We start from the raw sequence: 23,393 nt of genomic DNA on the forward strand, positions 1-23,393 counted from the left end.
AGGCTTTTGGTTTGTTGTGAGGCAGCAGTCTTCAGCAACACTTCTGAATGTGTAAGAACTCCTGGCCACTCAGCGGACCTCTCTGCGGACCCTTTAGAAAACGAAGGGCTCCGCAGGAAGAAATCCCATCTGAGGTCTCAAATTGTTGAATAATATGCTTATTTTTAGGTCTGTTGATGCATGTTATGATGCATCTTTGTTCGTGCTTTTCTTACGAATGTGTATATATAGATAAAAAATAAAATGAAAATAAAAATAAGTAAAAATATAAAATGAAAACAAATGGTGGATTCATATACCATGTAAGAAATGTCCTCTTGTGTGTGTCAGAGCCACCAAAATAATGGAGGTTACTCGACTGTTACATACACTAGGGGATATTGAAAGCATACCACATATAAAACTAAGATAATTAGAAAATGGTTCATTATAATTAACTTGCAATAACATTTGCTTCACACAATAACTTCTGAATTTTTCTTTTAGGTTCAGTTTTTGCTTTGTTTTAGAAATGTCACCCTATATTTAATACCCAGATGTGCATAATTGTTGTGAGTTCGGATGACTCTTATTCTACCTGGTTTAGACAGTTTTAATTGACCTGGCTCAAAATTCCCCCATAGACTTGGTGTCAGACGTTGGATTGTGGCGCTCCTTGGGAGCCTCCGAGCCACGCGTTGATTGACTAATCGTTCCTGCAGTGTTCTGAGGTGGTGACGGTGGAGCTCAATGGGAGGCTCCGGGAGAATTCACAATCACGGGCTCCTTCGGGGAGAGTTCAAGTGGGTCAGAATTAAAAGGTTGAATTAATGTATCGATTTGATGTTGACCAACAAAAAAGTAGATAATTATAACAATTAATACTGTTCATGTAATGGTATAGTTAGCTTAGCTAAAAAAAAAAAACTGTTTTGGAAATAGTAATGGACGTGTCCGGGACATGTCAACCCGGTATCACGCACAAACGTTAATCTATTGAAGCGTGTTCCAGAGTACGATAACGCGTTACTTTTGTAACGCGTTACGCCCAACACTGGTACATTGCATACCACATCAAACGTGTATACGCCTTAGGCCTAAAAAAAATAAAAGTTTGGTTCCTGTTGGTTGTCAGTTGAGTTCATGGGTAGGTAGGGAATTTATTTTATTTTTTACTTTATTTTTTCCAGCGGCAGCGAATGATAGGTAGGTTGTTTTCATTTAAAAACGAGAAAATTCGCTCATCCTTGTACAGAATGAAGAGGTGCTGTACCAAAACGTAATTATAGAGGTGCTGTACCAAAACGTAATTACATAAAAAAAAATATATATATATATATTTTTTATTTTTTTATAAAACTCATAAAATAATTTGGGTCGCACATAAATTGACAGGGTCGGTCGGAAACCGGAACCAAACAAAAACATTTTTTAGGCCCTATTCTCTGCCTTTTGCATACCACATCAAACGTGCATATGTCTTAGCAAAGTGAAGTAAAGTAAAACGCAGTTTTATCTTTACTTATTTATAGCTATACATGTCCAACCCGGTATCACGCGATTGCGTGCTCATGCGCACGAACGTTAATCTATTGAAGCGTGTTCCAGAGTACGATAGTCCGACTTTTTGCGTGCTACACAGAACGAAATGTAAACCAATGCTTTCTGAATGGGAGTGTTGTCAGACAATGAACGTGCTCCACAAAACGGTACGAGAGAGAGAGAAAGAGAGAGAGGGAGGGACAGAGAGAGAGAGAGAGAGCGAGATAGAGGCTTCAGAAAGGGTGTGCGCAGATAGTACAGTGCACCCTAGTTATGTTTATGCCAAAACCACAAATGCTATATGTATATATATATATATTGCCTAATTATATATATTGCCTATATATATGTATAGGCTATATATATAATTAGGCTATAATTATATTATTTAGCGTGTAATGAGACAATCTATAGCCAAATTGTCGAAGATGCCCGAGAATCTCCGATATCAGCATGGGAAATCGGCGAATCAGACCCATGAACCTATAAAGAAAGACGTCATCTCAAGCGGGAGAGAACGTTTGCGGTGCTGGTTTGTGTCACGTAAGTACAGTGCCGTGTTCCAATACCTGTACTGTCCGTACTTACTAGCCAACATTTGAGTACGCAGTACGTTCCAATTCAGATCCGGCGAGGACCCGGATGCCGTACTCAAAACGGGCTAATCGTGTGGATCGAAGGATCCAGTGTGTGGATCGAAGGACACTCCCCGTACTCAACGGCAGCCATCTTAGCTACGTAGCGAAAGAGGCTGAGCCAGGCTGAGCCAAAGTCGGCGCATTTCCCACATAGTCTGCATTGATACAGTCATTTTGTAGGAGGCTGAATTTAAAAAACAGGAATATGTAGGCATCAAACTTGCATCTGTGTCAATGATAGCATCGCCAGGTCATTCCCACAGGCTGATAACACCCAAGAGGATGGCGCCCCAGCCCCCCGCCCCCTGTACTGATAGTAGTCCTGAGTATTACTGAGACAAAAAAGGGTTCAGCCGTAGACAAAGTATAAAGGACGTTTCGCATAATCTGCTGAACCCAATGTTGCCTATGTCAAAACATGGCAACTTTTGCATTCCTGCTGTAACCACTAAGAGAGTAAACAAAGGGAAACTTAGACACACTGCTAACCTCACAAATCTCATACATATTTCCTCCAAACCAAAAACAACCTTAAAGCCTATCAACAACACCATCAGGATGGGTCTACTTAATGCTGAAACATGGCTGGAACAAAATAACAGTGCAACCGTTCTGATAGAGACAGCTCCTCCCAACTATAACTTTTTTGATGCATGTAGATCTGGAAAAAGAGGTGGATGGGTTGCTGTTATATTTAAAAATGATTTTCAGGGGAAACAGATGTTATTTGGTGATTTTCCATCATTCGAATACCTTTGTGCTGTATTGAAATGCTCCCCCAGAGTTCTCCTATTAATTATTTACAGGCCACCCACATACTCTGCAAATTTTTTCGATGAATTCACAGAATTATTGTCTAGCATCTCCACAGACTTTGACTGTCTAGTTATAACTGGTGACTTCAATTTTCATACTGATGATTTGAATGACAAGTGTGCAAAAAAACCTTTTACCATTTTGGACACATTTGAACTGTTCCAACATGTGAAAGAGACTACTCATTGTAAGGGCCACACTCTAGACCTGGTTATCACAAAGGGCCTCAATGTTTCTGATCTCTCTGTGACTGATCCTTCCTTGTCTGACCACTTTTGTGTTTTCTTTAATATATCTTTTATTCCCAACATACAGACAAAATCTAATACTGTCAAAAAACGGTATATCAATGAAGAATCGTATGTACTTTTTAGAAAGGCCATCTCCTTACTACCACCTCTCAACCCATGTTCTGCTGATGATCTTGTAGAAAACTTTAATTTGAAAATTTTGAAAGTCATGGATGTCATTGCACCTTACAAGGTTAAAACGATTTCTGGAAAGCAAAAGGCACCCTGGAGAAAAGCTGCTTCTGTAACAGCACAGAAAAAAGAATGCAGGAAGGTTGAACGCATCTGGCGTAAAACAAAACTTCATATTCACCATGATATCTACAAAGAGAGCCTCCGTGCCTACAATTCAGACTTAAAAAGTGCTAGAGAAACATTTTTCTCCAATATCATTAAATCCAATAATAATAATGCAAAAACCCTATTTGCAACTGTTGACAGACTGACCAACCCCCCAACAGAAATTCCACCTGATCTCCATTCCACGCAGAAATGCAATGAGTTTGCAGCTTTTTATACTGATAAAATTGAAGGCATCAGACGCGCCATCAATATCTCCACTTCAAACAAAAATGTTGGACTACCACCCTGTTCAGGCAAAAGTAACGTGGCAGGGATGGCATGCTTTAATGTTATTGACTCTAAAACTCTTGTGGAAACTGTTACACAACTAAAGCCATCCACCTGTTGCCTTGATTCTTTACCTACCAACCTCTTTAAGAATGTTTTTGACTGCCTAGCAATAGACATATTGCAGATAGTTAACAACTCTCTCCAGTCAGGCAACTTCCCAAAAGCCCTGAAAACTGCAGTTATCAAACCCCTTTTAAAAAAGCGGAGCCTACATACCTCTATTATTAACAACTACAGACCAATATCAAATCTGCCCTTCATAAGTAAAATCATTGAGAAAGTTGTCCTCCAGCAACTTAATCACTTCCTGGCATCAACTGGTTGTCATGACACCTTCCAATCAGGATTTCGACCCCTGCACAGCACTGAGACCGCCCTCATTAAAGTTGTAAACGACATCCGTCTTAATACAGACTCTGGCAAAACCTCAATACTAATGTATTCAGTGCTGCATTCGACACTGTAGACCATACAATACTTTTGGACAGGTTAGAAAACTGGGTGGGGCTTTCAGGCACAGTCTTAAATTGGTTCAGATCCTACCTACAAAATAGGAACTACTTTGTTTCCATCGGCGACTTTGTATCAGAATCAACCAACGTGATGTGTGGAGTCCCACAAGGTTCGATCTTAGGACCCTCTTTATTCAACATCTACATGCTCCCACTAGGGCAAATCATGCATAATAACAATATTGACCTTCATTGCTATGCTGATGACACGCAAATCTATGTATCGCTATCACCAAATGACTATCGGCCCATAGATCTGCTGTGCCAGTGCATTGAGCAAGTGAAAGACTGGATGTGCCGAAATTTCCTTCAGCTAAATGAGGACAAAACAGAGATAATTGTATTTGGTGCTAAAACGGAAAGGCTTAAAGTAACCCAACACCTTCACTCTCTGTCCCTGAAAACCTCAATCAAAGCCAGAAACCTAGGGGTTATCATGGATTCTGATTTACATTTCGAAAGTCACATCAAATCAGTTACAAAATCTGCATATTATCACCTTAAAAATGTAGCAAGACTTAGAGGGCTCATGTCCACCGAAGACTTACAAAAACTTGTACATGCCTTTATCACTAGTAAGCTTGATTACTACAATGGTCTCCTTACAGGTCTCCCAAAACAAACTCTAAGGAAGCTTCGGCTTGTTCAGAATGCTGCTGCTAGAGTTTTAACAAAGACCAAAAAATTTGAACAGATTACACCAATTTTTAAATCGTTACATTGGCTTCCTGTAGGTCAGAGAATTGATTTTAAAATCATGTTGCTAACCTATAAATCCCTACATGGTTTAGGCCCAAAATATTTAACTGATATGCTTCCACTACATAAGCCTTCTAGAACACTAAGATCTTCTGAGACCAATCTGTTAATTATCCCCAGAGTAAACACGAAACATGGGAAAGCAGGATTTAGTTACTATGCAACAAATAGCTGGAATAAACTCCCTGAGGATTTAAGACTTGCCCCAACTCTGAGCACCTTCAAAACAAGATTGAAGACATTTATGTTTGCTTTAGCTTTCTGCTCCTGAGTTTGTATTTGTATAAGGGTTAGAGTCCTGAGTTTTGTATGTTGATACGTATACCTTTATTTTACTAAAATGCCTTTTTAACTTTCCCTTTATTTTCTATTTTTACCAGAAAAATACATGATCTGATACCAGAGAGAAAGGTTGCTGGGCTAGAGTCCTAGAAGCTGGGTTAGAGTCCTAGAATATTGTCCTTTAGGTCGGGTTGTAGTCCCGACTTGGGTTCCAGAGAATCTGTTGATCTGATCATAAATAACTTTCAATTTAATTTTCTCACTTTCTTAAATACATTGCACTTTCAATTTTACTTACTAAAAAGCCTTTTTAACTTTCTATTTTACTAATTTCTTTGCATATGTTTTCTATTACTTATCTATTATTTTATTTTATTGTATAGCAATGTTTATATGTGAAGCACTTTGAGTCTGCCTTGTGTATGAAAAGTGCTATAAAAATAAAGTTGCCTTGCCTTGCCTTGTTGTATTGTTCATCTGGATAATTGTTAACCAATTTCTGTGATTCACTTCAAGCAACTCAAAATTGTTGTTGACAGCGTCAGCTATAACCGCCCACATATTAAGAAATGGTCGGGTTTAAATCGGTCGCGGGCTCATCATTACAGTTAATGTACCGGGCCGGGCCGGGCTCGAATGAGCACGGGCTTGGATAGGGTCGGGTTTGATTTTTCGGCCCGATCTAAGCTCTAAGGTGGATGAACCTGGGCTATACTACGCCGCCCTACAACCACTAGAAGGGAGGGCGAGGGAGCTTGACGATTCTAAACGTAGTTGTATAGAGTGCGACATTATACATTTTCCATAATTTCTATACACTAAATATATATTTATATGTATTTATAGGTCGGTCCGTCTGCGGTCGGGCCCCCTCGGCATAGGGATGTCGGCATAGATGAGCAACGTTTACTTCAGTCCACTGGGTAGGCTGGTAGACTGATCTATCCAGCACACATCTAGGTGGACACGCCCACCTGTGATGTCACAATGCTGCACATTTTCAAACCTGCTTGTAATGGCTAATCACACTCACACCTGGTGGTATGATATGCCCCCTTTAAGGGCTAAAAATCGGATTATTGTGTTTAAGGACCCGCGGAAACCCTGGTGTGTGTGTGTGCAGATGCAGGTGTGTGTGTGTTTTGTGATGATATGGGACAGGATATAAGCCTCACTTAGCCTGGTGGATACGGGGCGTATTCGACGAGTTCTAGAGCTGCGCTTCTTAATTGCAATTGTGTCCTGCGGAGAAGACATAACTTAGAAGTTTTTCAACACACAAACGCTGAATAACACTGAAACTGCATTATCGATTGACACTACTCACTATGCTGGTTCCTAGCTCCTCATCTGTGATCTCCAGAGAGTTTCTGTGTGACCTTTGACCCGTGCCGTCCTCACACGTCCCATCCAAGCGTTTCAGCTGGGACACCTGCTGTGTCTGACAAAACAAACAAAGAATCAGCTATGAGTCCCCGTTCTTATGTCGTGTTCAAAATCGACAGTCCAAACACCTCAATACACACACACAAACACACACAGACACTGTGAGTGTGTACAATTTACAAGGGCCTTGTGGGTAGCGTAGAGTTCCTGGAGGATCTGATCCACGATGGAGTTGGTGAGATAAGACACGACGGACAGCTTCACCTCCCTGGGGGCGTGAGAGAGAGAAAGCGAGAGAGGGAGAGGGAGAGAGAGAGACCAATCGATTTGATCGCACTTATCGAATGGAGTATGCCTAATGTAGCCAACCACTGGCTCTCCCCTGTGGGCTTCAGGATGGGGAAGAGGGTTCTTACTCTAGGGCCCGGTGGATGTCCTGCGCTGCTCTCTCCATCAGCGCGGTGCGGATGGCCGAGCGAGGGATGGACACGCGGTCAGAGACAGACGACAGTGGTGGCGTGAGACGCTCTGCGCTGGACGAAGACAGGGGACACAGCTCGCGGCACAGAGACACCATGGAGTCCACGATCACCTGCCGAGAGAGTCCCCTTAATGTTAATGGGTTTTGGTAATGAAATCCAGGCTGAATGTCCACTCCACACCCACTCTAGGAACGGTAGACAGTTGATGGAAAGGAGGGCTATATAGACATGTCAAAAATAAACTCGGTGCCATTTACCACTAGAACAGCCGTCGAAGGGGTCAAATGACCCCTGTGAGTTAAAATAAAATATATCTTTGCACTCGATCACGTTCCAAATCCCTACTTTCTTGACTTTTACTAAATATGTCTTTTGTACCACCCTGTGTTCATACATATTTTTTTTCAGACCGGGAAAGCTATTATAGAGCATTTTTTGACGTGTTCCTATGTAATTCTTTTTTTTCCAAGGATGCAATGCTCTTTCTTTGTCAGCAGAGGTCGCAAGGGGACATTATGAAGTGAATAAGATTGATATCTATAGGTAGATATACACCGGCAGGCAGACAGACAGGCGGACAGACAGACAGACAGACAGACAGACAGACAGACAGACAGACAGACAGACAGACAGACGGAAAGAGGTGGCCAATACGTCGACCGCGATCAACTGGTCGACGTTGTGTGGTGAGAACTGATAGAAAATCGATAACACCGAGTTAATGTTAATATTAATGTTACTGATAAGCCTTTGTCACAATGACAAAGACACTGCATGGGAAATTGCAGCCACATAAATTCCATTCAGGTTTCGCGGCAGGCAGCCAAGAAACTCACCACTGAACACTTCTGCTGAGAAAAAATACTATGGTCAGTCAATTTAGAATATTCAAAGAAATGGAAAATAAATGACATGAAAAGTTTTTTTTATTTCTCCAGTATTCCTTCCTAAAACCCTGATTCCGTGGGGATTGAACCCCGGACGAACGGGTGTTAGAATCATGGGTGGATTACTGCACGGGCACACCGGGCACATGCCCAGGGGCCCAAGGGCGGCTCAGGGGGGCCCAAGGGCCCCCCTGAGCCACCCCACAAGTTACTAACAGTGGGGTCCAGGGCCCCACTGTTAGTAACTGAAGTAGACTGAGCCGCCCCACAAGTTACTCACAGTGGGGCCCAGGGCCCCACAAGTTACTAACAGTGGGGCCCAGGGCCCCACTGTTAGTAACTTTTAATGTTGCATTGTCGAAGCAATCAGTAGAGAAATACAAAAATTCAAGCGAAAACAGCAATAGTAGGCCTATTACTATTGAGTAAATAAATTAATAAAAAGATCAATAGGGGGCACTATTTCAGTTTGAGACCGGTCACGAACAAGTCACTGTCATTTAAACATGGAGCAACGGCGAACTCTAAGTGGAGCGTTGAAGCAATGAATTTATTCAGTTCAGATCATTTAACAAGCCTGGAGATGATGCAACCCCAAAAGGACTGCTACGAATTATACTCGATTGTGGACTGCAATCTATGTTTCCAAATGTGTATGTAGCGCTACGGCTTTTTCTGACTCTGACCGTCAGTAATTGAGAAGGGGAGCGGTCATTCTCTCTTCTGTCCAGGATAAAAAATGAACTGAGGACGAAAATGTCACAAAAACGCCTCAAGGCACTTTCTCTCATGGCAATTGAGAGCGACCTTACCAATGCACTGGACTTTGATGATATCGTGGAGGATTTCGCACGGAACAGAGCCCGGAAAAAATGCATTTCATAGGTGAAATGCATTACTGTCATTTAATGTAAGGAACTGTTCGTATTGAGTTGCTTTAAGTCGTTTTTATTTGTGGTTGAAAGCGGTGCATTCGAAATTCGTTCAAATCGCCAAAAATTGCATCAATTATATATATATTTTATCCTGTTTTGGTTAAATAAAGATGCATTTATTTGTATAATTATTGTGAGGTTGCCTTTCCTGTGCTACAAATCCTGCTGAGTTGCAGGTATAGGCCAATGACTTATTATCGCCAATACGTGTGTGTGTATTCTTGGTGCGTGTGTTTATGTTGGAAGGGGGGGGGGGGGGGACTGCGGAGTCCACGTGCCCAGGGGCCCGATATGTCATAATCCGTCTATAGTTAGAATAATTTGCGTCTCTCTCGTAGATCGCACCATCTTTCAACGTCTTTGTTTAATACGTCTGCATCACCTTCTCTCTCACATTTCACTTTATCAAGTTAGAAGTCAACTGCTCATGATCATATCGCTGCGTTATCTCTGTGGAGATCCCCCCCCTGGAACAGCGGAGCGGTCGCATTTACAACAGAATGAAACCCAATAAACCAACAGTGTGTGCAGGGTCTGGGAGGGTAAATTGGGGTTCTAGCTCACACGCGGATATATCAAAATGTGCTGCTCCAAATAAGCAACAAAGTCAGTAACGTCTGGAAAGGGAAGTCTTGGGCCCCCTGCTTGAGCTGCTCCCCCCGCGACCCGACCCCGGATAAGCGGACGAAAATGAGATGAGATGAGTCAGTAACGTGTCAACTGTGTTGTCTGTGTTGTTCTACTAAGCGGACACTCGATGGTGACGTATTACGACGTGATGACGTATGTACAAGAGCCTACCGTGGCCAGGCCACAGTTGCGATTGCCTAGTCTGAATACAGGCCAGAGAACAATAGGGGCCAGTTGAGCACGGTTAGGTGTGAAAACGGCCAACGGCCATGGCCAGATGGCCTGCAATCGGCTTTGTGGCCTTACTTATCTATTCAAATGCAAATGTACTGGCTGGGGGAGGGGAGGTGTGACAGAGAGAGAGCGATTGAGAAAGCAGTGAAAACAGACCATTTAGCATATAGTTTCCAGGCAACTTCTTCTCAAGAGGCAGGAGCTGACCACACAAACATGATACTTTTAAGACTAAGCCATACACAAATTATCAAATATATTAAAGAATAACAAATCCTTATTATTCTCCAGTATTCCTTCCTAAAACACTGATTCGGTGGGGATTGAACCCCGGACGAACGTTCTCTGGCTCAGTCTCAGACCGATCACTAGGAATTAGCTGGAAGAGCCTATACTTTTCCCTGGATTTTGAATGTTACAAACGTGCAAAAACATGCAAACACTCTTTTGGCGCACAGAACCACCATTGTTGGCACAATGAATAAAATCAGACGAGAGATGCCCCCGTGTACAAAGGCACAGATGGAAAGATTCTCCTCCAAGGTGCTGAGGGCTGGGGAAGCCACACTCACCATTTACCAGGGAAAACCACGCAAAAACGTCAGCCTCCTCAGCACAATGCACCACAGTTTCAATTGACAATGGCCCCAAGAAAATGCCCGAAACTGTTTCCCACTACACCAGCACTAAATATGGCGTTGATGTTATGGACCAGATGGCACGCTTGTATTCAGTAAAGGGAGGGACCAGGCGTTGGCCTGTAGCTGTGTTCTACAACATCCTAGACCTGGCTGCAATCAATGCACACATTCTGTACAAACAGTGCATGGACGTCAACATGACCAGAAAGAGATTTATTCTGGAGCTTGTGAAACAGCTGTGTGCGCCTCAGAGAATGGCCAGGACTGTGTCATCAGGGGCAGCATCAGTGGCACGTAGGCGACTTCTGATTGAAACTCCTTCCCCACCTACCAAAAGGAAAAAGTGTCAAGTCGGCAGATGTAGTGGGAACAAAACTAGTGACGTCTGTGAGTCATGTAGGCGACTTGTCTGTGGGAAATGCACTCAGCCTGCTAAAATAATCTGCTGTGAATGTTGAGACTGCTGTCCCGAAAGACATTTATTTTTCATCCAGTTCCTAGTTCATTCAAAGTCTGCCGTATTTTTTTGTTTTCTTTTTTTACTGACTTACTGAATGTCAATGTACTCTATACTCTAATAAACTCTAATACACTCATTTAAAACCCAAGTCATTTGGTTATTGGCAGTGTTGGGCAGTAACGCATTACAAAAGTAATGCATTACTGTAATGCATAGAGCTGGGACGACTAGTCGGCGTAGTCGACTTCAAAAATTTGCCGCCATGAATAATTTGCGTCGACACGTCGCCTCCCCCCCCTCCCCCCCGCACTTATTTTTGTTGAAGCCCTGTTCTAAACAGCCTACTAGATTAACCCTCACTCCAGTCCAGTGGTAGCGGTAAATATGCACCAGAACGCTAGTCGGCAATCGTTTGAAACGGCTATAATTTATAATAAAAAAAATACTATTTCATTCATCCAAGCGTAATGATTTGTTATTCTTTAATATATTTGATAATTTGTGTATGGCTTAGTCTTAAAAGTATCATGTTTGTGTGGTCAGCTCCTGCCTCATGAGAAGAAGTTGCCTGGAAACTATATGCTAAATGGTCTGTTTTCACTGCTTTCTCAGGCCCCGTCCACACAAAGCCGATTTCATGGCGAAACCGCAAAGGTCTTGTACGGTTCGGCCTTCCGTCCACACGAAGCCGGTGAATCCGCTGACCGAAACCGTATGCTTCTGAAACCACCCTCGGAGGTGGTTTCAAATCTACCCGGTTTCGTATTGGATTCGTGTGGACGCCTGAAACCGACTGAAACCATAAACTATGACGTCATCGCCCCACCCCTCGACCCTCTAGCCAATGACTGTTAAGCCCGCGGAGTCACAGAACTCACAACAAAAAAGATGATGGTGGACTACAGGCTTGTAATCGTTCTGCAGCAGATCATGTCCATTGTTGGGTTGCTAAGCCATTATTTATTGAGACTGTTGACTGACTGTTTGTTTGTGTTGTTAGTGGTTCGGGGGGCAGCCTTTATGCGCATGCTCGCCTCTTCTTCTTATTTAATTTTCTTCGGATTTCTGTAGCAGAAGCAGCGCCCCTTATGGGCCTGGCATGTGTACTACAGCGTTTCTACAGATCTACCCGGTTTCGCTTGACTCCGTCTTTACGGAGATACTCCGAAACCGGATAGATCGAAACCGGAACGGTTTCGCCCGTTTCGGCTTCGTGTGGACGGGGCCTCAATCGCTCGCTCTCTCTCTGTCACACCTCCCCTCCCCCAGCCAGTACATTTGCATTTGAATAGATAAGTAAGGCCACAAAGCCGATTTCAGGCCATCTGGCCATGGCCGTTGGCCATTTTCACACCTAACCATGCTCAACTGGCCCCTATTGTTCTCTGGCCTGTATTCACATTAGGCAATCGCAACTGTGGCCTGGCCACGGTAGGTCCTTGTACATACGTCATCACGTCGTAATACGTCACCATCAAGCGTCCGCTTAGTATTACAACACAGACAACACAGTTGACACGTTACTGACTTTGTTGCTTATTTGGAGCAGCACATTTTTATATTTCCGCGTGTGAGCTAGAACCCCAATTTACCCTCCCGGACCCTGCACACACTGGTGGTTTATTGGGTTTCATTCTGTCGTAAATAAGACCGCTCCGCTGTTCCAGGGATGGGGGGGGGAGGGATCTCCACAGAGATAACGCAGCTATATGATCATGAGCAGTTGACTTCTAACTTGATAAAGTGAAATTTGAGAGAGAAGGTGATGCAGTCATATTAAACAAAGACGTTGAAAGATGGTGCGATCTACGAGAGAGACGCAAATTATTCTAACACCCGTTCGTCCGGGGTTCAATCCCCACTGAATCAGTGTTTTAGGAAGGAATACTGGAGAAATAAAAAATAACTTTTCATGTCATTTATTTTCCATTTCTTTGAATATTCTAAATTGACTGCCCATAGTATTTTTTCTCAACAGAAGTGGTCAGTGGTGAGTTTCTTGGCTGCCTGCCGCGAAACTCACCTGAATGGAATTTATGTGGCTGCAATTTCCCATGCAGTGTCTTTGTCATTGTGACAAAGGCTTATCAGTAACATTAATATTAACATTAACTTTACCATGAGTTTTTGCAAGGTATATTTGGGTTATAGGGATACTGTAAGACATATTTATTACATAAAAAGTAAATTGTTAAGCCTAATTTCTCTGCTATAAAGGAAATTACAAAAATAAGACAACGGCAAGAATTAAATGAGATACCCAGGACGCGAACTCGGGTCACCCGAATTGCAGGGCAGATGTTAAACCACTCAGCCAACTGCTGGTTCATAATGTTGATGGAATGGAGTGGTGTTGACAAAATATCCACAATAACAATATAGGCATATCTCAATTAATTTAATTACTTTATTTGCATAATTTAATCTTAAACCCTTAGTGAAAATATAGGCTGTTTGTACTTCATATATTTACATTTATGACAAAATCGTGAGGACTAGGCTTGTGACACACACACACATGTGGCGCTCACGCGGTAATAGCTCATTGGCGCCACCATTATGTGCAAATGCACAGCCTCTCATTCAAATGACTTAGGGGTCATTTGACCCCTCTTGTGGCGCTAGTAGTAAGTAAAAATGCCCGGCGTTTCTAGTGTTAACAAAAAATATATTCTGAGTCCATACCTGCAGCTCCTTATCTGCTGCCTTGGCCAGTTCTCCAGCTAGAGAGTCTAACCTCTGTCGGACTGGTCCGTCAACTGACAGAACATGAGCCAGCTCGCACAGTGACGGGTAGAGCTGGAGAGAGAGGAGCACACATTCAAGACAAGTCTTCCAAGCATAGGATCGGACACACACTTTACTTACCCTGCTTGCTTTAAAGGCAACATATGTCAACCAAGCTGGTAGTGATGCTACAAACCCTGGCAGTTTTGTTAAAAGATAAACAATGTAATGGCTGTGCATGGTTGAGCACACCACTGGGAGCTACCTATATTGTATAAAAATCAAGGTCTGTTCCTTAAATTATGTTCTGCATCAAATCAAATTAACACATGCACTATAGCTTCTGTGAAGAAGCAGTCAATGATAGAGAAGCATTTTGTAAAACTAAGAAAAATACACTATTCGCCCATTGTTTCCGGCTGTGTTTTGTTTGTGTTCAGGGCGTGCTTTCTACCTGTAGGTCTGGTCATGCCCTGTGACAAATAAGGTTCCAATTCGTTTTTCCTCAAAAAACTAATAATTTACACCTGAGGTTGTCATTGACAATTATATATTCACTGACAGCACGGGAGCTCCTGGCTTCTTTCAGCACTTGTTTGGCAGCTTGGATCTCCTCCATGTCGCCAACACCTCGTAACACACACACCTGCTGCTCGACACGCACGCACAGACGCTCCATCACCTAGACAACACAAGGCCGGCAGAGGGACAGTTGTCGGAATGCACACAAACACACACATGCGGACACAAGTTTTTCTCCACTGGTTTAAATACATTTTTCCATTTTGATTCCCCACATCCGTTGGTATCAGATCTTACATTTACTGCTGGTAAATCATGCCTGGTAAAAACAAATCCAAACACAGTCTGCATAAATTATGTCATTTCATAAAAATAAATTGGACTGCATTGGAAATTGGAACAAGATCTGCCCCTACTCTGCAGGCTGCAATACCTGCTCAGCGGTGCTGGTGACCAGGCCCTGGTGCAGGCGGAGGGCCTGTCTCTGGGAGAATTGTTGGGTTTGGTTGTTTCTCAGCAGAGCTCGCTGGATCTGCAGGGTATAGAAGTGGGGACAGAGAGAGCCTGACCATATAAGCATAGCTACCATTTAGTTGTATTTCACACTGCCTTGATTTAAGATAGGAGCGGGAAAAGGAGAGAGTGGAAAAGCTTAGATGTGGCTATTTTTTTCTAGGAGGATACAAAGCATCAATATAGTCGCTGGAGTAGAGATGGAAAATCAGCCAAATATCAATTTCACATTTTTTGCTTGAAATTTGACAAAGCAAAGCTTTAATGCGTGCATATCTCTTCCCTTTAAAAACTGAAACTGGCTGTTTTATGCTAGACTAGACCATAAAAAGTACATAATTTGTGCAATGAAACCATTTAGTTAAATTCCAATAAATAAATTGCACCGCTATGAAAATACATAAAGTTGTATTGGGTTTATTTCTGAAGTTTTACCAGGCGAATGCCAGACAAGGACACCAACCTTGGTTAGAGCCTGCTCCGTTTTCCCTGGGGCACTCCGGTATGCCTGGCTGATGTCACTGAGAGGGAGGGGCATGTACTGCAAGGTGAAATTACTTAAGAGGTTGACGATGGCGGTGTCAATGAAAACGTCGGAGGAAAAAAAGAAGAAAGTGTTATTAGAGCGGGGTTTTGTTCCAGAGAACCCTATCAAAAGAAACTTTGGTTTAGATTTAAAATTTGCCAGTGGAGGAAGCTGTCTTAAAACATATTTATCACACTCGTTCAGAAGGGGGAAGAATTTGGCTTTGATCTATAACCATGTAATCTCTGGCCCTCAGCCCAGGTTTCATTCACACCTTTCCAATGTGTTGCTAGTTTACTGCTGTGCTATGAAGGAAGGCTGGTGTTCAAAGAGATGGTCTGAGTTGGTGGGTGTGTTTTGTGTTATCCTCTTACTGCTCGAGTGCCCGCGCTACATCCAAAAAGCCAGTCGCTGAGGTATTGTTTCGATCCCATGTCACGCTCCTGTAGGAGGCATCGGCAACCCAACACAAAGACATGCTGAAATTGAATAGTTGGCTAATGTCTCTAAAGTATACATCTCTAAAACACATTCTGACTGTATGGTCTATTCTGAAAATGTAAACTTCAAGTTAAAGATCTAGTCTTTTGCTGTCAGGGATGCTGAGAAACACAAAAGACAACACCTGTAAGCCATAAGACACATGGTAATAACTTACGCAACATTATAATAGAGAAAATAGAAACAATTAATGCATAAAATATCCCAAAATACAGCTATCAACAAAGCATAAGAGTAAGTAGGTATATGACGATGATAGGCACTCCTACCACCTGACCTCCACGCTCACCTGAGTGTGGTGTTGATCTGAAGAGCCTTGCTCAGCATCTTAGCACCAATGTCCTCCATGCTGTTCCCACTCAGGTCCACTTTCCTGAGGCAGGTGTTGCTGCCCAGGGTGTTCACCAACACCGTGCCCCGAGAGCGGAGACGCGATTCAGTCAGCGACAGAGACTGCAGCGCCTGGGGACGGAAAAGACATGTGGCAGAGAGAGAGAGAGAGAGAGAGAGATGTGAAGAATGTAGACACACCATAGCCGTGCCAAACTCTAATCGCAGGAAGAGGGATGCAAGCTCCCATCCACGCAAGAAAAAAATCCCACATCCCCAAGCTGCGAGATAAAAAAATGCAAGATGAAATGCTGACAAAAGGCAGGGCCCACATCGGCGAAGGTTGGATGGCGAAATCGCCATTGTGACAGCCCTCTGGCACTTCCTGATTGAGTGATCAGTGTAATGGCTAATACCCATGCGGGCTGAGCTCCTCAGCTATATAAACTGTAGGAGTCAGCCACTTGCTCTCTCTCTCCCTTGACGTATGGTTTGTTTAGGGTTTTTGGTTAACTTTGCTTTTCACATACATCACATTCTCCACTCATCCACACACAGCACTGATTATTACTGATTTGCATGCATCCCTTTAACTTACTTTACGTTAAGTTGGTTAAATAAACTATGATTGTCAAACTTAAAGCTATGTGTGGTCTCCTCCTTGTCATTCCCTTGAGCCGGGCTGTGACAGTATCACACATAACAGTTTGGTAGTTATTTTGTGAGAGCATTTGTTTGAATTGGGGTAGATTGTTTGGGGTACGTCTACAGGGGCTGGTATTTAGGTTGCTTCGGGAATAACTGGAGTTTTTCTTGGCAGGATTAGAAACTTGCTCTATTGGAGAGTTTGTTTGCATCCTTTTCGTTTTATGTGGTGGTGAAAGCGGGTAGACCTATATGCTCAGGATCCCGTCTAGGGTGTTCTGAGGGTAACTGCATAGCAGGGTCTTTTCAGACCCACTGGTTTACAGCGAGTAAATACCCCCAGCCGGTAATCACACCAAGACTAGGGATGAGATATACAGTTAGCTTTTGGAGATTAGCTAGGGTAGGGAAAGCTCCAGTGTTCCTTTTAGCTAGTGATTGTATTGCTGCCTATACAGCACCCTCTTTTTTTTTTGGTCGGCTCATGCTGCGATTGTTGGAGCAGTATGGCTTCTATAGTAGAGGAATTTGTTTGGTCTCCTTCTGAGGCGTTGCTTGATAACTGCACGAAGGATCAGGTTTAGTCAATTGCTGATTATTTCAAGATTCAGATTGCAGCCACTCCTCTGAAGGACACCATAAAACGCATCCTTAAAGGTCCCATGACATGAAAATCTCACTTTATGAGGTTTTCTAACATAAATATGAGTTCCCCTATCCTGCCTATGGTCCCCCAGTGGCTAAAACTTGCGTTTGGTGTAAAACGAGCACTAGCTGTTCTGCTGGCCTTTGAAAAAACGGAGGCTCAAGCGCGCTGATTTGGAATGTCTGTGGTTGCAACCCGGTATAACGCGATTGCGTGCTCCTGCTCACGAACGTTAAAGGTTGTATAGGTGATTTGCTTTTTTGGCCATTTTTGCAAAATTACTTGAAATCCTTATCATAACCCGCTTACAGCCACTGAGTTAGAAGTACTGACATGAAAATTAAACAAGTCAATCATCTGTGGAACGGGCAGGGCTCGAAAAACTCCAGCCAATCATTTCCATTGCCACCGAGTTGCATTGGACAGTAAGTACGTCAATCAAACGGTCGTACTGCACTCCCCCTCCCCCGCGCCCCGCGCGCGACCCCTTCGTGCAGTACTCGTGACCCAGAGCTCGTGACCCAGAGCAAGCTCCTGTTTGTTGTTATCCTGCGGTAGCTACTGGAACTAGTTAATCCACATTTGGACCTAGCAGTAGAAGACAATTTCCATGGCAGACAAGACGCCACCATCCCCACCACCACCACCACCACCAGCAAAGAGAAGGAAAACTCTTTTTCAGAGAGTAATTGATAATAAAAACGCTGAAAGAGAAAAACTGAAATCAAGAATAATCCTAGGCGCTGCTTTCGAACGTTGGCGGCAACTGAAGGACGAGAAGGGTCTAAAAACCGATGCTTGTGTGGCGGTTGACCTAGTTTCAAAGTTTATACCGTTTAAACTCGGTAATACCGGTGTGGAGACGAGTGTATTACTCGGTGTGAAAATGTCCACACCGCGGCAACCCTAGTGAAAACCAGGACTTCCAATACAATTATATGAAACAAACATACATTTTCTAAAAATAGTAATGATTTATGTGACCGTTTAATGTTTATAACATCTGGTCCAACCATAGCAGCGAGAACGTATTCTCAGCAGGGGGTGCAGGGAAAAAAAAAAACTCAGCCTGCGCTAGACTCGCAACTCGTTACATTGATAAAAAAAGATGTATAGCAGCGCAGCTCAATTACACCAGTGCATGCGCGGACAGTTGAAAATCGATCGTTCACATCCAGCTGCTCACAGAACAAGTTTAGCGCACCACCGCTACCCTCACACTTTTTCATATAACCTTTTTTCAGCACTAGGTCATATGAGCATTAAATAAATGCTGCGTCTCAAAATGCCTTGGACAGCAGCGAGGATGACTCGCTTTGCCACGGGCCGAAACAGTTCGGAGCGACCACAGCCAGAGCGAACACAGCGGGGCAGAGGAGTGTCAGGAATAGTCTTTGGTGTACACATCAGTACGGCCTATTTGCACTACTGTTTAGTGGCAATGCAGTGTTTTATTCGATGCCTTTTTATTTTCGTATATTATTTCAATGAATACAATTTATTTATTCATAAAAAACGGATCTGGTCTTCAAATCTTTTTTCCAAATATAGGTCGTCTTACAATGGGGTTTGTGTTTATATTCGGACCAATACGGTACAGCGGGCGCTCACATGACGTTAAGCATTTCCTGGTGCATAATGTGACGCTTCAGAACCTAAAATCCCGTTTCTCCCCGTTGACACGACAACACATAACCGGCGTTTTCAGAAATCTCCACTTTGGCCGGAGTTTTTAGAAATGATCGTTTTCTGTGATAAGACAGGGCCTCGGACAGGGGGTGTTGCAGCACCCCCAGCACTCCTACTTCCCGCGGTACTGGGTGCAACTTACAGCTGAATGTAGTGCCATGTTGTTAAACGAAAACCTACGCTAGCCTGGCTCGCTCTCGCGCATCTCTGTTCGCGCTCGTGCATGATTGCGCGTCCAGGTACTTGGAATGGGTGGAGTCAGAGTCAGCGTTGAAGGAGAGGGGGTAGGACCATTTGAGTTGTGTATTTTCAAAATCTGCTGGCGTTTCGCAAATCACCTACCCAACCTTTAATCTATTGAAGCGTGTTCCAGAGCACGATAGTCTGACTTTTTTTTCTGAATGGGAGTGTTCTCAGACAATTAACGTGCTCCACAAAACGGTACGAGAGAGAGAGAAAGAGAGAGAGGGAGAGGGACAGAGAGAGAGCGAGAGAGAGGCTTCAGAAAGGGTGTGCGCAGATAGTACAGTGCACCCTAGTTATGTTTATGCCAAAACCACAAATGCTATATATATATATATATATATATATATATATATATATACAGGGTGCGATTTGTGAAAAAACCAGAGGGGGGGATAATTTTGAGAAACATTTTATTCAGGAAAAATAACCACACAACAGTGTGAAAACTTATGAAAACAGTTGATCTTGTGACTTTGTGTATTTAAACCTTACACTTAGGCTTCATAACGTAGGCGGTAGGCCTATTTTGAACGTGAACTTAACCACTGCATTTGCAGAAATATTTTCTCATAGCTAATATTGTTTTTAAATGCGCCAAATAAAAAATATATATATATTTTTTCCCCGATATCAGTTCAACAGAAAATATGAAATACCACAATGTGCTGTCAAGACGTTTTTTTTTTTTTATGGGTTAATCGGGTAGACTATAGGTCAGAATACGAAAACAGTCCGCTCTGATGACGCACTTCAGCCTCTTTTTTTTGCTTTCCTGTTGGCGGATCGATAGCAGCGTGGTGACCCTGCTTCAACCACATCTCTGCAAATCTGCGGGCCGGGAAGGCTGGATAGCTCTCCCAGAGAGCTGTCACTGACGTGCAGGCTGAGGACAGCCAGCGCACATCAAACACTCTCCCAATCCTACGAGCCTGGATGCCCAAATCAAAAGCCGCAGACTCAAGCTCTTTCAAATATGAAGATATGCTGCTCTGTATTCTTTTCATTTTTCGTCCATTTGGTTTAAACTTTTGTTTCGGCGGGGACAGGAAGTTGACTTTTGAAACCATAGAAACGCAAGTAAATCCGGTTGGTTTTCAAAATAAAACTGCTTTCTGCGAGCGCGACGCCTCTGACTCGCTCCCGGTAGATCAAAATCACAGCACAATCAAAATGAGGACGGGCCCTGTGTATTTTGGTTGTTAATTATTACGATGTAATGGTGAAAATACTTTGGGTGGGGGGGATAATTTTTATCCCCACCGAGGATAAAAATAATTCAGCAGAGGGTAGGACGTGTAAACCAGAGGGGGGGATAATCCCCACCATCCCCACCGGCAAATCGCACCCTGTATATATATATATATATATATATATATATATATATATATATATATATATATATATATATATATATATATTGCCTAATTATATATATTGCCTATATATATATATAGGCTATATATATAATTAGGCTATAATTATATTATTTAGCGTGTAATGAGACAATCTATAGCCAAATTGTCGAAGATGCCCGAGAATCTCCGGGGATATCAGCATGGGAAATCGGCGAATCAGACCAATGAACCTATAAAGAAAGACGTCATCTCAAGCGGGAGAGTACGTTTGCGGTGCTGGTTTGTGTCACGTAAGTACAGGGCTCTCAAGTCTCATGCATTCGGCGTGAGACACACGCAATTCAACCCATGCACACGCTCGAACCTGGTCTCACGAAAATACGTGACACTGTCACGTTATTTAATCTATTGAAACGTGATCAGGGACACGTAGGCCTATTTTCAAAATGTTGTATTTCAATTGGAAGTAGGCTATTTGTCGTGTCACTAAGCATGACTTCCAAACTAAGGTTCTGTCCGGGAGCGTTCTCCCTGATGTCCCTTATGGAGCTCCGTACAGATCATTCATTGTTGAAAATTGTCTGTGATAACTAACAAATGACAGCTTTTGGCCACCCGTTTCTACAAATTGTCTGTGATAACTAACAAATGACAGCTTTTGGCCACCCGTTTCTATTTTCACCTTTGATACTGAGAAATTGTGACAATACACGGATATATTAAATGCAGGTGCGCTGCTCTGTAGGCAAACCGCGAAGGAAAAAGGGTCTTGATGTTTATTTTATCTAGCCATCTATTCTCTTGTTTTTGGCTATGTGAATGAACGTCCGCGTCGATGCCTCGATCGCAAGTCCAGTGTCGCGAGCGGACGTTGCCATGACATCTAGAAATCATACCGTATTTAATGGGTTGTAGTGAGTGTAACATAATTCACCTACAGTATTTTGTATGTGTTCGAATATCGAATAGCAACAGACGACGCGATCGTCTGTTGCCGGGAAACGGGCGATCGCGTCAAATGACGTAGGACGCGAATGTTCAAGAACCTTCCTACGTCATTTGACGCGATCGCCCGTTTCCCGGCAACAGACGATCGCGTCGTCTGTTGCTATTCGATTAAACAATTAAATACAATACAAATATAAAGTAAAAACAATGGTTATCTAGCGATCCGTTATCTGTATTATGTTATTTCGTCTTTTGGACACATGAGCCGAATGTTTTTTGCAACCTGCCCGGCAACAGACGATCGCGTGTTTGTTGCCAGGCAGGTTGTCAAGATCTAAACAACTGATGACGTAGGCCGGTACAATTTTCGCCCCCGGTACAATTTTAACGTGACAGCTGCAGTGCGTGCATTAACTCCTGATGTAGCCCTACATAGCCCTTAGCCCTACCTTTAGCCCTACCTGCTAAATAGTTCCAGTCAGTGTTTAGATTCTCTGCCCGAGCCCGAGCCCGACGCGGGCCGATATTTGCCACCACTATACTCGGGCCGGGCCTTTCATCGAGCGTTTTTATTTTTATTTTACCATTGGTTTATTGGCCTAATCTGAGGAGAAATCTATGCCATAAACAGAAATATTATAGGCCTTTATTACACGGGTCTTCTCAATGCCGCTCATCAACACTACGAATGGCCAAAAGACTTGTATCCCCCCCCCCCCCCCCCCCCCCTTAAATAAATACTATGGCAGAATTATTATTATTATTATTATTCTCATTCAACTTGAACATACGTTTTTACAGTAGAGTGGTGGAGGGATGACGTATGTTGGCCAACCCGGAAGTGAGCGTCGCCCTGGATTCCCTCGACAAAAAGCCAACGGGTTTTGCCATTGGATTTTGGATTATTGCAGAAACATTTGCATCTTTGAAGCACCTCCTCAAAAACTGAAAATAAATAAATACATAAAAATAACCGTGCTCCAAAGAACGAAATGTAAACCAATGCATTCTGAATTCAGATTCAGACTTTATTGTCATTGTGCAAACTTGTACAATGAAATTGGGGTGGTGCTCACTACCCATAGTGCAAAATAAAGCAGTGCAAAAATACAAACACAAACAACAGCAATAGGCACAATAAATATAAATATGCAGACATAACATATCAGTGTCTTTTCTTTAAATAGATAAATATGGTAGAGGATTTCACATGTCCATTGGGGGGGGGGGGGTATTCCTCAGCCTGTTTGTCCGGCTCCCAAGGGACCTGTATTTCCTACCCGAAGGGAGGAGTTGGAAGAAGCCATGGCCGGGGTGTGATGGGTCACTCATAATTATTTTTGCCCTATTCAGCCCCCGGGAGGTGGCAATGTTCTCCAGGGAGGGCAGGGGGCAGCCGATGATTTTTCCTGCCGTCTTAATAACCCCCTGCAGGGTTTTCCTGTCTTTGGCTGTGCAGTTTGCGTACCACACCGTAATGCCATACACCAGTACACTTTCAACAGCAGAGTGGTAAAAGGTCTGCAGAAGCTTTGTCCCCACCTGGCATTTCCTCAGCAGTCTTAGAAAAAATTGCCTCTGCTGAGCTTTTCCGACCACCGCAACCGTGTTGGTGTGCCAGGTTAGGTCCTTACTGACC

At 43.1% G+C, this 23,393-nt stretch overlaps 1 protein-coding gene across 7 annotated transcripts in view; it reads right to left on the bottom strand.

The window, feature by feature from the left end:
• LOC115555689 (capping protein, Arp2/3 and myosin-I linker protein 3) overlaps window positions 1-23,393 on the bottom strand; it is a 130,530-nt gene that overhangs the window by 54,251 nt on the left and 52,886 nt on the right. For all 7 annotated transcript variants that reach the window (XM_030372686.1, XM_030372688.1, XM_030372687.1 and 4 more), the window contains 10 exons: window positions 16,185-16,357; window positions 15,769-15,837; window positions 15,332-15,425; window positions 14,789-14,887; window positions 14,396-14,515; window positions 13,792-13,905; window positions 7,254-7,429; window positions 7,018-7,105; window positions 6,779-6,892; window positions 6,627-6,693 (listed from right to left, as the gene is read on the bottom strand). In XM_030372686.1, coding sequence (XP_030228546.1) covers window positions 6,627-6,693; window positions 6,779-6,892; window positions 7,018-7,105; window positions 7,254-7,429; window positions 13,792-13,905; window positions 14,396-14,515; window positions 14,789-14,887; window positions 15,332-15,425; window positions 15,769-15,837; window positions 16,185-16,357 — 1,114 coding nt within the window. The remainder of the gene's footprint in view (window positions 1-6,626; window positions 6,694-6,778; window positions 6,893-7,017; window positions 7,106-7,253; window positions 7,430-13,791; window positions 13,906-14,395; window positions 14,516-14,788; window positions 14,888-15,331; window positions 15,426-15,768; window positions 15,838-16,184; window positions 16,358-23,393) is intronic.

This window comes from Gadus morhua, chromosome 12, assembly GCF_902167405.1.
Source record: "Gadus morhua chromosome 12, gadMor3.0, whole genome shotgun sequence".
NCBI classification, from domain to species: domain Eukaryota; kingdom Metazoa; phylum Chordata; class Actinopteri; order Gadiformes; family Gadidae; genus Gadus; species Gadus morhua.